The 14,674-nt window shown below is 42.1% G+C and overlaps 1 protein-coding gene across 4 annotated transcripts in view; it reads left to right on the top strand.

Annotated features, from left to right (window-relative positions):
* Positions 1-515: 515 nt before the first annotated feature.
* The window catches only part of B3GALNT2 (beta-1,3-N-acetylgalactosaminyltransferase 2), a 54,384-nt gene continuing 40,225 nt past the window's right edge, over positions 516-14,674 (top strand). For 3 of the 4 annotated variants that reach the window (XR_006270938.1, XM_043477053.1, XM_043477054.1), the window contains exons 1-2: positions 621-877; positions 13,185-13,332. Coding sequence is in view for 3 of the 4 variants with exons in the window: in XM_043477053.1 (XP_043332988.1) it covers positions 766-877; positions 13,185-13,332 (260 nt within the window). In the remaining variant the exon portion in view is untranslated. Of the gene's footprint in view, positions 878-13,184; positions 13,333-14,674 lie in introns of all 4 variants that reach the window. The other variant, XM_043477052.1, reaches the window with a different exon arrangement.

Below are 14,674 nucleotides of genomic sequence, written 5' to 3' on the forward strand. Positions count from 1 at the left end.
ACGCTGCACCAGGACTAAAACTGGATGATTCACAGCTGATGGCAACTGGGCTGCCTCGCCCCGATCTCCGCGCCCAGGAGACGTCAGCAAGATCCCATCGCCCACTCAAGGCTAGCATTCGGCATAAGGAAGCCCTGTGTGATTTAAAGGAAGAGTCTTAAGCCTCTACACCTTAGGCTGTCAGCACACTTCACCTCAGCTGTGTTTCCCTCTCTGGTTAAGGGCGGTCCCGCACTACCTCGGCTCGGCCATCGGGGGGCAGTAGGCCTCGAGGAAGGTTACGGGCATGCTCTATGTGGGCATGCTCGCGCTTCGCCTTCGCGACGGCCGAGTGACGGAAGCGAGCTCTTAGGATTATGGGAAATATGGTTTATCAGCCCCGGAATGATTGGTGCACTCCTTTCTTGAGCCCAGGGTGGGACTTCAACTCCCGGCTAGCTGTGGGAGCGGGTGGGGCTGAGAGAAGGGGGCGGGGCAAGCGAGAGAAAAGGTAGGCGGGGCTGGGGGAAGGCCCAGCGGAGGAGGCGGGGCTCCGACCGGCTGATCCTCCGCCGCCCGCGGTCGGAGGAACGTGAGTCGCGGGCCCTGGAGCCGAGAGGAACCTAGACGGCGGCGGGCGCGAGGGCGGGTGTCCCCGGAGTGGTCGTGCGGGAGTCGGCCGCTGCGCCTGGGCCTCCCGACTTGCAGGTCCCCTCTCTCTCCACCGGGACGCGGGAGAGCCCGGCGCGCGGCGGGGGCGCGAGGTGGAGCCGGCGGGGGCGGCCAATGCGAAACTGGCTGGTGCTGCTGTGCCCGTGTGTGCTCGGGGCCGCGCTGCACCTCTGGCTGCGGCTGCGCTCCCCGCCGCCCGCCCGCGCCTCGGGGGCTGGCCCGGCAGGTGAGGACCTGGGGCCGGGCCGGGCAGCCCCGAGGCGGGGAGGCCAGCTCCGAGCCTCCCGGCGGCTTCCTTCGCGGGTCCCGGACTGGGGGGAGGGCGGCCCGACGCGAAGGTCCGCAGATGAAACAAATAACCCTCTTTATCCGCGGGGTGTTAACATCGGGCAAACTTGAGGGCGCTTCCCACCTCCCCGCGTTTCTCAATGGCCACAAGGCCGGTGCACGCGACCGCGAGTCCTCCGGCTGTCCCCAGGCCTGGCCCGGGCCGCCCGGCGCCTGTCCGGGAGCAATGTCCCATGGGTCCTTCTGCCCCGAGCGGCTGCTGGTCAGCCCATCGAGGGGCTACCAGGTTGCTTTTTTCCTGCCCAAATTGTTGGTCTTATTCGGTCAAGACTTTGAGGTCTTCGGGCCAGGGATCACTTTTGTGCGTGTTTTAAAAGGTGGCTGGGTTTTGCTTTTAAGGAATAAGTTTGCTTTAAAAAGGTATTGCAGTTTGTATTCTTTGAAAACTCTGATGTAAGTCTGTTGAACAAATTTAGGCATGAAGTAGGGAATGGCTGTGAGTGGAGTTGTTCCTGGGAGTTTCCTTTGCAAAGCCTGCTAATGAAACATACACGATAGTATCGAGTTCTTTAACTATGTTAACCGTTTGCTCTAAAAGTTTTTCTTTCGTGGGAAAACCTTTATGTTCGCTTCACAGCCTGATAAATAGAATGCTTTGCCCACAGCCCAGTGGATTTGCTGTTAATGAATTCCACCGCTCCTAAGACTTAAGGTTTCTTTTTTTTTTTCTTGTCTTCTTTTTTAAGGGCTTGCCCTAGGACATATTATATAAAGAAGCCTGGAAGGCTGTTGTAAAGATGAGATAATAGTCATTTTGGTTTTTAACTACATTGGGAATTTTTTTCTTACCACTTCTTCCCAAGACAGTTGTTTGCTTGTGCAGTATTTTTAAGGATTAGAATTGAATATTTGCAATCCTGAGATGGCTCTGTGCCTTAACTTAGAAGTAGAAAGTATAGAAACTAATTTGGCAATCCTCAAAGCAGTCTCATTGTTATAATTGGAGTTCTTTATTCTGGTAACACTCTCTTAAAATCCTTTTCTCTTAGACAAGCTACAGGCTCTTTGAAAAGACTGTTTGTGTGACCTGAATAGAATTAAGATACTATTTAAATGATTTAATGAAAGTGCAGCATTTCAGGACATTTTACTTAACAGGTTAGGATTTTGTTTTTGTTTTCTTTTTTTAGACTTTTGTAAATGGGCCTGAGGAAAGAGTGCTATATATATAGAGCACATATATATATATATATAATGCTCTGTTAAGATTCATTGTGTTTGTATTTTACAAGTTTTTTTTTTTTTGGTTTGATGAGTGAGCTCTACTGGAATTTATTTTTAGAGTGTACTTGGGATATTTATGACCTAAATATCTTTTAGGGTCCATAAACATGCAAAAACACTGTATTCTTTTAGATGATAGCCTTTCTGACAAGTGTGGAGTGATATCTCTATGTGATTTTGATTTGCAGTTCCCTAATGATTAGGGATCTTGAGCATCTTTTCATGTGCCTGTTGGCCATCTGCATTTCCTCTTTGGAAAAGTGTCTCCAGTTCTTCTGCCCATTTTTTAATTGGGTTGCTTTTTGATGGTGAATTGTATGAGCTGTTTATATATGTTGGATGTCAATCACTCATTGGTCATATTGTTTGTAAATATTTTCTCCTATTCAGTAGATTGGCTTTTTGTTTCTGTCAGTGGTTTCCTTTGGTGTGCAAAAGCTTTTAAGTTTAATTAGATCCCATTTGTTTATTTCTGCTTTTATTTCCTTTAGGAGATGGATTCAAAAACATATTGCTGTGATTTATGGCAAAGAGTGTTCTGCCTGTTTTTTCCTCAAAGAGTTTTATAGTATCTAATCTTACATTAGATTATATGTAAGATTATATACTGTGGTGTCGGAGAAGTCTCTTGAGATCCCTTGGACTGCAAGGAGATTCAACCAGTCAATCCTAAAGGAAATCAGTCCTGAATTTTCATTGGAAGGACTGATGTTGAAGCTGAAACGCCAATACTTTGGCCACCTGATACGAAGAACTGACTCATTTGAAAAGACCCTGATGCTGGGAAAGATTAAGGGCGGGAGGAGAAGGGGATGACAGAGGATGAGATGGTTGGATGGCATCTCCAACTCGATGGACATGAGTTTGAGTACACTCCGGGAGTTGGTGATGGACAAGGAGGCCTGGTGTGCTGCGGTCCATGAGGTGGCAAAGAGTCACACACAACTGAGCGACTGAACTGAATCTTACATTAGGTCTTTAATCCATTCTGAGTTTATTTTTGTTTATGGTGTTAGAGAATGTTCTGATTTTGTTCTTTTACATGTGGCTGTGCGATTTTCCCAGCACCACTTCCTGAAGAGATTTTTTTCCCATTGTCTCATCTTGCCTCCTTTGTCATAGATTATGGACCATAAGTGTGTGCGTTTATTTCTGGGCTCTCTCTTCCCACTGATGCATGTGTCTGTTTTTGTCCCACTACCATACTGTTTTGATGACTGTAGCTTTGTAGTGTAGTCTGAAGTCAGGGAGCCTCATTCCTCCAGCTCTGTTCTTCTTTCTTAAGATTGTTTTGGCTATTTGGGGTCTTTTGTGTTAAAAATTATTTGCTCCAGTCTGTAAGTTTTATGGCTTCATATCCAACCCTCTTGATGCTTGTCTTTGTTCCTGGAACTTGTCCCACCATGCTCACATTTTCTCATAGTGCTCCCAGCCCCAAAGGCACGCCCTTTGCCCTGAGTCTACACTGGGTCTCTCTTGTCTCTCTTGTGGTACCTTCCACTCAAGAAGCCAGTCTTCCCTGGACCACTCTTGGGGGTAAAGGGGTTACTCCTTCCTAGTTTTTTTTTTGTTTTTTTTTTTTAATTCTTGTGGGCTCACCTCAAAGTATTAAAAGTAACTTTGTAAACAGTTTTTTTCATTTTAAGAGTTAAGTTTTACCCCCCTCCATTAGTTTTGATGCTGCCTTATCTGTCATCTTGTGAGACCAGGCTAGATTAAGGAAAGGAGGAAGGGGACCTTGGAAAGGGACACAGCTCTCAGTGAGGAGTTCAGTACTAGCTGTGTAAGTTAACTTTGACTTTAAATGGATATTGTACATCCAGTCAAATAGTAAATAGAGTATTTTAATCTAAATGAAACCTTGGAGAGTCCTAACTTTTCCTTTTGCACTTTTGGTACTTTTGAAACTAAAAACAATAGAAGCATCTCAATTGCTAAAATTTCCCACAGATCCTTTTCTCATCATGTTGTCACCAGTTCAAACTAAAACATTTGAGCATTTTTACATTTCAGCCCTTATGCCTTAAGCCTAAAGTGAGAGAGAAAACCCAAAAGTTTGTTAGTATTCGTCCCTTGTATTTACATTTTAAGTTTCATTTTTGTTCTCTTTTCTGCCTCTTTGTCTGTCTTCAGTTTCATTAAGTCATGGCAGTATTTTTCAAAAGGGAGATTTATCTCCCCTGAATATTAAAAAAGCCTCTCTAACTTGCAGCTGACCCTGCAAATGTTTGAGAGCTGCCTCACTGCCAACTCCTGTTGTAGGTGTGGAATTTAAGCAGTAATCAAGATAATGTCCCTGCCCTCATGCAGTTTACAATTTTGAAGGGAAGACAGAACATAGGAAAGTAATTATTCACTGTCATAGGGGAGAGTGATGAGTGTGGTGGCAAAAATAAAGCAGCGCAAGAGGACAGAATGGTGTGCTCTTGTGTTAAGGAGAGCGGTCAGGGGAGGTCGCTCGTGGTCACAGTCCGGCAGGAAGCTGAATGCAGTGACTCAGTGGGTTAGTGTCTGGTGCTGTTCTAATGTGGGGCTTTCTAGGTGGTGCTGGTGGTAAAGACCCCGCCTGCCGATGCAGTAGACTTAAGAGACCCGGGTATGATCCCTGGGTCGGGAAGGTTCCCTGGAGGAGGACACGACAACCCACTCCAGTGTTCTTGCCTGGGGAATCCTCCCATGGACAGTGGAGCCTGGCGGGCTGCAGTCCATAGGGTCGCAAAGAGTCAGACACGACTGAAGTGACTTAGCACATAGGCACGCTGTTCTAGAGGACCTTGAACAGGTGAAACCTGGTCAGGAGAACAGCTGATGAAGAGCAAGCAGCTCTTCTGTTGTGAAATCCCATGCATCTGGGGTGAGGAGAGGACTATGGAGGCACAGCCAGCCATTTGAGCTGGAGAAGAACGATACAGGATATCTCGATTTTCATGTGCTGCTTTTGGGTTGTGCCTTAGCAGGAATTAATTTAGCAGTTAACTTAGAAAAATGATGTGACAAAAGAAGTCTTCTCTCTCTAGGATATTTGGGAAGAAGGAAACCAAGAAAGGAAAGAAGCATAGCCGTTCAACAAATCCTTAGAGCGCTGGGTTTTTAGTCTCAGCCCTCAAGGTATTCATAGTTTGTTAAATGGAAACTGACATGGGGCAAGTAGAAGGTCAAAGACAAATTGAGCTTGCTTAGTAGTTTCACCTAGGGCTGGTTCATCTGAAATGATCCCTAAATGCTAATCTTGTCTCAGCGCTTCTGTGGTTTCCTTATTTATAAGATGATGACCTCATAGGGTTATTGTGAAGATTCTGTTAATAAAACACCCAGAACACTGCCTGATTTATGGTGAACACTTCGTGAATGTTAGAGAGGAGTGGTAGTTTGATGGAGGCTAATGCCCATGCTAGTGAGGTGGTTTTTTTGCAGGGGGAGGGGGGTGTCGTCTGAAATTGGTGAGAGCATGCTGGTAGTGTGTATAATGATTGTCCTAATCAGTAGATCTGTGGTGGACTTGCACGTTTTCTTCATTTTCTGGGTTTCTGCCTGTCTGTGGTTGATGTCATCTGAGAGCATGCACATAAGAGTGGAAATTTCAATCTCAGTTTTAAGGATCTTTGAGCTTATTTTGAACACTCAGTTTTGAATTCTACCTCCACTGGTCTTCAATAAAATTTCCGATGTCCACTTTCATTGCAGAGGCTAGCAGATTGCCAGACTCTCAGGGTATACTACATATTAAAGAAGAGAAATGGTCATTGCCTTTGGGGAGCTTTGTATAGTTTTAATGATTCTTGACATTATGAAGATTTGTTTATTGCTATATGTTTGCCATCTAAAGCAGTGAATGTAGGAAGTGCTCAGTAATTTAAAGGAATGGATCAAGAGGATAAAACTGGCAAAGTATGAATGGATTTGTCATTCATGGACCATCTGTTCACATTCCATGATTTAAATTTTTTACTTATAAAAGTAAAACAAGCTTCTTATAGAAAATTTTGAAATTAGTTTTAAAAAAAAGAAAGAAAAATGATCTATACTGGGCAGTTTTTGAATGTACATACATAAAACAAGTTTGGGGAATTATTTAGTATTAAAATTTTTTTGATATATAATGTACATTCAGGAAAGTGCACATAAATGTAAACTTGATGTAATTTCACAAACCGGATTTGTTGTTCAGTTGCTCAGTTGTGTCCGACTTTGCACCCTCATGGACTGCAGCATGTCAGGCTTCCCTGTCCTTCACCATCTCCCGGAGCTTGCTCAAACTCAGGTCCTTCGAGTCCGTGATGCCATCCAACCATCTCGTCCTCTGTTGTCCCCTCTCCTCCTGCCTTCAGTCTTTCCCAGCATCACGGTCTTTTCCAGTGACTCGGCTTTTTGCATCAGGTGGCCGAAGTATTGGAGCTTCAGCATCAGTCCTTCCAATGAATATTCAGGAGTGATTTCCTTTAGGATGGACTGATTGGATCTCCTTGCAGTCCAAGGGACTCTCAAGAGTCTTCTCCAACACCACAGTTCAAAAGCATCAGTTCTTCGGTGCTCAGTCTTCTTCATGGTCCAGCTCTCACATCCATACATGACTCCTGGAAAAAACAACTTTACTAGACGAACCTTTGTTGGCAAAGTAATGTCTCTGCTCTTTATTATGCTTTCTAGGTTTGTCATAGCTTTTCTTCCAAGGAGCAAGTGTCTTTTAATTTCATGACTGAAGTCACCATCTGCAGTGATTTTGGAGCCCAAGAAAATAAAGTCTGTCACTGTTTCCATTGTTTCTCCAGCTATTTGCTCAGAAGTGATGGGACCAGATGCCATGATCTTAGTTTTCTGAATGTTGAGCTTTAAGCCAGCTTTTTCACTCTCCTCTTTAACTTTCATCAAGAGGCTCTTTAGTTCCTCTTCACTTTCTGCCATAGGGGTGGTGTCACCTGCATATCTAACGTTATTGAGACTTCTCCTGGCAATCTTGATTCCAGCTTGTGCTTCATCCAGCCCGGCATTTTGCATGATGTACTCTGCATATAAGTTAAGTAAACAGGGTGACAGTATACAGCCTTGACGTACTCCGTTCCCAGGCTGTAACCAGTGCGTTGTTCTGTGTCCAGCACCCAGATTAAAGACAGGAAGACTGCCGACACCTTAGAGGCTTCCTTCGTGCTCCCATGACCAGGAGTGGTAACAGGATCCTGATCTTTAATGCAGAGATTTGCCGGCTTTATGTGCTTTATGTAAACGGAATCATGTAGTACATAGGGCTTCCCTGGTGGCTAAGGTGGTAAAGAATTTGCGTGCGGTGCAGGAGCCATGGGTTTGATTCCGGGGTCAGGAAGACCCCCTGGAGAAGGAAATGGCTCCAGTAGGAAGGAAGTTTCCACTCCGGTATTCTTGCCTGGAGAGTTCCATGGACAGAGGAGCCTGGCAGACTATAGTCAGGGAGTCACAAAGAGCTGGACACTGCTGCAACTAACACACTCTATGTACACATGTACATAGATCTCATATGTACATAGATCTCATAACCTGCTTCTCTTAATAAGATGTAGACAATATTGAATGATATGTTTAAAGCATAATGTCAGTGGCTGTGTAGTATTCTGGCATATGGATACACCATTATTTAACTAGTGCCTTGTTTGTTGTATTCATGTAGTTTGCAGTTTTTCATTATTAAGAAATGACTCTGTGATGAATAGAGATCTTTTAATGCATCACTGGTTATTTCTTTAAAATGTATTTTTAGCTAAGGACAACAGTTACAGAGTTCTGAGGTATTTGATGTATCCTGGGGAAATTTCCCGCAGAATACTGTACCAGAGTACATTCCCGTCAGCAGCATAGGAGAGTAGCCTTTTCCTGGTAATAACTGCCTGTATGAAAATACCAACCATCAGGGCATTGTCATTTAAGAAGATATTTGTCCGTTTGAATGTGAGAGAAGACTAGTGTCTTATTGCTGTCCTTCACACTTGACTTCCAGTGACGCTGAGCTGTTTTTCATAAGTTTGTTGGCTCTCTACATTTCTTTTTCTGTGCATTATCTTATTTTGCCTGTGTTTACTTTTTAGTTTGGGGTTTTTTTTTGTTGTTGTTTTTTTTTTTCCAATTTTCAGATGTGAGACTCGGACAAGCCACCCTGTGCTTGTAACAGTGAGCAGAGGGTGATGAAAAGTGCAGAAGGGAACTGGAAAGGGGCTGTGTTCTCACGTAGCGTCCACTTGGAGGGGTTTGTGTGTTTAATCTTGGTTGCGCCATGCAACCTGGGCCACGGCAGTGAAAGCACTGAATCCTAACCCCTAGGCCACCAGGGAGCTGTCTACTTTGAGTTTTATACTGTCTAACACAGTATTCGCAGATCTGTTGCACTGATACACAGTGATGATATGTGGTAGAAGAAACCACAGGCTTTTTTTAAAATTGAGGTATAATTGACCAACAAACCTTAGTTTCAGTTGTGCAGCTGAATGATTTGATACATGTGTATATTCTGAAATATATACAGTAAGCCATAATATATTTAGTTAACATCTGTCACCACTCTTTTTCCTGTGATGAGAACTTTGAAGACCTACTCTGTTTAGCAGCATTTAAATACAATACAGTTTTGTTTTGCTTTTTTTTGACCCTCCTTGTGGAATCTGTTTTCTGACGAGGGTTTGAACCCAGGCCCCAGCAGTGAAAGCCTGGAATCCTAACCACTAGGCCACCAGGCAACTCTCCACAATACAGTATTATTAACTATTGTCATCATGCTGTACTTTACAACCCTGGAACTTAATTATTTTATAGCTGGATGTTTGTACCTTATACCATTATGCCTGCCCCCATCCTCTGGTGAACACCAATCTGTTCTCTATGAATTTCGTGTTTTGTTTTATTAGTCTGTCTTTGTCTGACTTACTTCACTTAGCATAATGTCTGCAGGATCTTGAGTGTTGTTGCAAATGGCAAGATTTCCTTCTTTTTTGTGGCTGAGGAACATTCCTTCGTGTATAAAGAATCCATTTTCTTCATTCATCCATCAGTGGACACTTAGGTTGCTTCCATATCTTGACTATAGCAAATAATGCTGCAGTGAGCATCCCCGTGTTCACTGTCATGCATATCATCTCCATTCATATGTCTTTTCTAGTGGAAGTTTTCATTTTCTTCAGATAAATATCCAGTAGTGGTTTTGCTGGATCGATTGGGAGTTCTATCTTTAATTTTTTGAGGAACCACCATACTATTTTTCATAGTGGCTGCATCAGTTTACATTCCCACCAGCAGTGCACGAGAGTTCCCTCTCCCCCACATCCTCTCCAACATGTATTATTTCTTACCTTTTTTATAATAGCCATGCCAGGAAGTGTGGTGATATTTCCTTGTGGTTTTGATTTGTATTTCCCTGATGATTAGTGATTTTTGAGCATCGTTTCCCATACCTGATGGCAGGCTGTATGTCTTCTTTGGAAAAATGTCTATTCAGATCCTCTGCCCAATTTTAACTAGGATCCTTTGTTTTTTTGCTGTTGAGTTGTATGAGTTCCTAATGTGTTTTGGATATTAATCAGATATATGATTTGTAAATATCTTCTGTTCAGTTGGTTGCCTGTTCATTTTGTTGATGGTTTCCTTTGCTGTGCAGAAGCTTTTTAGTACGATGTAGTCTTATTTACTTATTTTTGTTTTTGTTACATTTGCTTTTAGTGTCACATCTAAAAAAAATTATTGCAAAGATCACCGTCAAGGAGCTTACTTGCCTGTGTTTTGTTATAGGACTTTTATGGTGTCTGGTCTTACATTCAAGTTTTTAATCCATTTCGAGTTGATTTTTGTGTATAGTGGTAAGTTAGTGGTTCAGTTTCATTCCTTTGCATGTGGCTGTCCAGTTTTCCCAATATCATTTACTTAAGAGACTGTCCTTTCCTTGTGGTATATTCTTGGCTCCTTTGTTGTAATTGAATGGACCATATATGTGTGGGTTTATTTTGGGGCTCTCTGTTGTGTTCCATTGATCTGTGTGTCTGTTTTAATGCCAGTACTGTACTGTGTTGATTCCCGTAGCTTTATAATACGGTTTGAAACCAGGCAGTATGGTGTTTCCAGCTTCATTCTTCTTTCTCTAGGTGGCTTTGGCTATTCAAGGTCTTTGTGGTTCCATACAAATTTTAGGATTTTTTTTTCTGTTTCTGTGAAAAAATGTCCTTGACATTTTAATAGAGATTGCACTGAATCTGTTGATTGCTTTAGCTAGTATGGACATCTTAACAGTACTAATGCTTCTGATCCATTAGCATGGGATATCTTTTGGTTTTATGTTTTTCAGTTGATTTCATTAATATCTTATACTTTTCAGTGTACAGATCTTTTGCCACCTTGGTTAAATTTATTCCTAGGTATTTTATTCTTTTTGATGCAATTAAAATTGGGTTTGTTTTCTTAATTTCTCTTTCTGATAGTTTGATATTGAATAGAAATACAGTTGACTTTCGTATATTATATATCCTGTAATCTTACTGAATTTGTTAATTAGTTGTAACAGTTTTTCGGTTGAGTCTTTAGAAAACTGTTTTCCTGGAAGTAGAAGTTCTCTAAAGGCCAAAATCTGCCGTGTACTTCTCTTCTGCAAGAAAAAGAGAAATGTATATGAAGTTACACAGTTCAATAGAAGCAACTTAGACATGGATTAGAAGCAGAGAGGATTGGCAGTGGCAGAGAGAGGTGAAATAAGATCAAAAAGTACTTTACAGTGATAATCTGTGAGATTTTCACATACCACATGGTTATCTTCGCGTCTGTTTGTTTATTTTTAGAAAAATCTCAAGAGGTCTGGGTGAAACCATTAGGATACCCTTGTAGGTCCAAGTGAAAGATAAGGAACTGAGTTGATGCTTCAGCTAGAATTAATGTCGAGAAAGAGAGATTTGAGAACAATTTTAAGGAGATTTTGTTACCAAGAAAAGGTTGAATTATGCCTCATGTAATCCATCAATAAAAGATCTATTTTGATTACTGATCCAAAATAAGGTAGTGGTGTTTGGCATTTAAAGAGATGTTTCAGTTATGTTGAAATTTTTGTGCAGCAGCTTTGTTTTCTCATGATGTCAATGATAGGCATTTGGGATACATTTAATTTTTCCTCTAATCTTTTAAAGCTTTTTAATCTTTTGAGAAGACATTTTGAAACAGATGAAACAGAGCATCTAAAGGCTTTTTGGTGTCAGTTTTCTCTGATTAGGAAACTGAGGCACAAGGATTTGAATAGCTTCTTACTGATACTGTGCAGCATATCAGCTATAGAATCAGTCAGTTATGTGTGGATGACTGCATTTGCCTCACTGCTGTCGATAAAATGTACTTACTACCAGTATTTCTCTGATAAAGGAGGAGGAGGGAATGGGTTGTCATTGCTAATTTTACATAAGCATTTAAATCATTCTCCCTTGAAGAAGTAACATAGTTTTGTTGTCTTTTGAATAACTAGATCCTATAGGATATAAAACATTGTGTTTAGTATAGTAACACTCTCTGGCCTTCAATGATTTATTTTTGAACACATTTTGGATCAGTTTTCACCACTGGAGAAAGATGAGATGGGATCCCTAATCAGAGCTATATATAGGCTTTTAGCTTACAAGCTTTGAAACTGCTGATGATAAATAGGGACAAAATATCTTTCTATCTTTTTCTGAGGACAGATTTTTAAAATGTAATCTTGTCCATTAAATGACAATAGAAAATGAGTCATAAATATGACAGTAAAAAAAAAAGACTTGTCACTTGATTTTTTTTTTTTTCAAACTAGAAGCATTTCAGGGACTTCCCTGGCAGTCCAGTGGTTAGGATTCCTGACTTCCATTGTAGGGGGTGTGGGTTCAATCCTTGGTCAAGGAAGATCCCATTTGCTCTGTGGTGCAGCCAAAAAGTAAAAGAAAAAAAGAAATGTTATTTCCCCTCTTCATTCTTTAGACTATTAAGTGATAAATGTTTGCTGCCTGTAGAATTTATTGGCATAAATAAGGGTTCTGATTCTTTCCAGCATGGTAGTCCTTCAACTGTATCTCCCACACTTAGTCACCAATGTTCATGTGTGGCTGCACCTTTGGAAGCACACCTGTTGTTAGTTGCTTGATTGCTGCGGTTTGCCTGGTACCAAAGCAGGACCTTTATACACATTCTCTCGTTTAATTTTTACAACAACTGTGTGAGAAGTATTAGTACACCCATTCCTGCTTAAGGAAACTAAAGCATAAGAAGTTAAATAACTTTTATAGCTAAAGAGCCAGGATTCTGACCGTAGCTTAATTGGCTCTTGCTGCTTGCTGTTGTGCGGTTTATGCCATATTGACCTTCTGAACTGATTCTCATGAGAAACATCTCACTTGTTTTTAAGAATTTACACACGTGCTGTGCTGTGCTTAGGGGCTCAGTCGTGTCCGACTCTTCTGTGACCCCACAGACTGTAGCCCACCAGCTCCTCTGTCCATGGGATTCTCCAGGCAAGAATACTGGAGTAGGTTGCTATGCCCTCCTCCTGGGGATCTTCTGAACCCAGGGATTGAACCTGGGTCTCCTGCATTGCAGGCGGATTCTTTACCAGCTGAGCTGCCAGGGAAGCGCATGAATACTGGAGTGGGTAGCCAATCCCTTCTCCAGGGGATCTTCCTGACCCAGGGATCGAACCCAGGTCTCCTGCATTGCAGGCAGATTCTTTACCAGCTGAGCTGCCAGGGAAGCCCTACATACATACAGTGTGAGCACAAATACATGTATAGGTATGGAAACACAAAGGCTACACCAAAATGTTAGCAGCGGATATCATGGTGAGTTTATGAGTGCTTTAAAAATGTTTTTCTTTGTATTTCTTTGTCTTTTTTTTTTTTTACAAGCATCAACATATATTTATATTATTTGTAATAAACATTTGTATGCTACATGTTGGACTTAACAGTAATTGAGACATGACATTTCAGCTTATTGTTGCTTATTTCTAGATCAGTTGGCCTTATTTCCTCAGTGGAAAGCTAATCACTATGACGTGGTGGTTGGTGTGCTGTCAGCCCGCAATAACCATCAACTTCGCAATGTGATAAGAAGCACCTGGCTGAAGCATTTAATACAACATCCAGCGTTAAGTCAACGGTAGGTTTCTTGAGTTCACACCTTGCCTGCCGTATTGAGTAAGTGTTCTGAAAAACCTCTTCTTGGATAGTCAGAGCTATTAATTCAGATATGTGGCCTCTTTTTCCCGGGAGAGAGGACTATCCCATTTTGCTTTTTCTCCACATAGTTGAGCCCCAAAAGTAAACTTAACCAGGATTTTAGGCCAAAAGATAGTTGGAGAGGATTATATTCCATATTTAGTGGTTCACATACCTAGTTTTTATAGATACCTAGTTTGGTTAGTTTGTTTGCTTTTTGTTTATTGGCTTTGGGGGTTTTTTGCTTTTATTTAGAAGACTAGTCCTTAAAAGGTTCTGTTTCAGAGTAGTTTTCTATTAGATGAATTTGTGTCTAAATATGCTTTTGACTGACTTCACAGAGATGCACTTAGTTTATTCTGTTCTGCGGTGGTATTGAGTTGTGTGTGGTCTACAATTTGTATAGTTTGCCATCCTCTTTTTTTCTCAGCCACCCTTCCAGACTTGAGCTTTGATAGCACATCACATGTTGCAGTTTTTTTTTATTTCATTTTATATTGGAGTACAGTTGCTATATCTGTTTTTTTAAATATTTACTTATTTGGCTGTTGGGTCTTAGTTGCATTACGCGGGGTCTTTTGTTGCAGTGTGCAGGTTCTCTCGTTGTGGTGCACAGTTTAGTTTAGTTGCCCCATGGCGTGTGGGATCTTCGTTCCCCAACCAGGCATCGAACCCGAGCGCCTTCCAATGCAAGGCGGATTCTTGGACCACTGGACCGTCAGGGAAGTACCAGCATGTCACGTGTTGGCATTAGATGGCTCAGTAATTGGTTAGGAGCCCAAGGTCTTTGAGTCTTCTCAGGGAAAGCAGCCTCTGAAGGTTGTACAGTGAGGGGCTAGTGAAGGAGAGGCAGAGAAGCCTGGACTCCTGGTGACTTCTCGTCAGTGAGAAGCAGAGAAGGCCCTCAGGATCGCACGCAGCTGGCATGCGTGTGACCGAGCAGCTCTACCAGGGAGCTGTGGTTGTGAATTTTCTCATCACCGGTAGTGACATTCATAGATTTCCTATCTTACTCACAGCAGCTTCCATTTCTTTTCAAGACAGGTGTCTCTAGTTCATGATCAAAATGCTAATAGAAGGGCCTCGGAATCATCACTGCTATAGAACCACCTTGGAAACCTGCACTTCTGATTGCCTTTCCCAGCTCAGAAAATAATGACCCCTCTCTCCCAGTTTCTCAGACCAAAAACTTTGGTGTTTGTGTTGTGAATGGAGGCGTAAGTCTCCCTTGTGGGGTCTTTAAGGATCATTCCAATACAGCTGTGGAAATTACACTGGGAATT

This window comes from Cervus canadensis, chromosome 8, assembly GCF_019320065.1.
Source record: "Cervus canadensis isolate Bull #8, Minnesota chromosome 8, ASM1932006v1, whole genome shotgun sequence".
Lineage (NCBI taxonomy): Eukaryota > Metazoa > Chordata > Mammalia > Artiodactyla > Cervidae > Cervus > Cervus canadensis.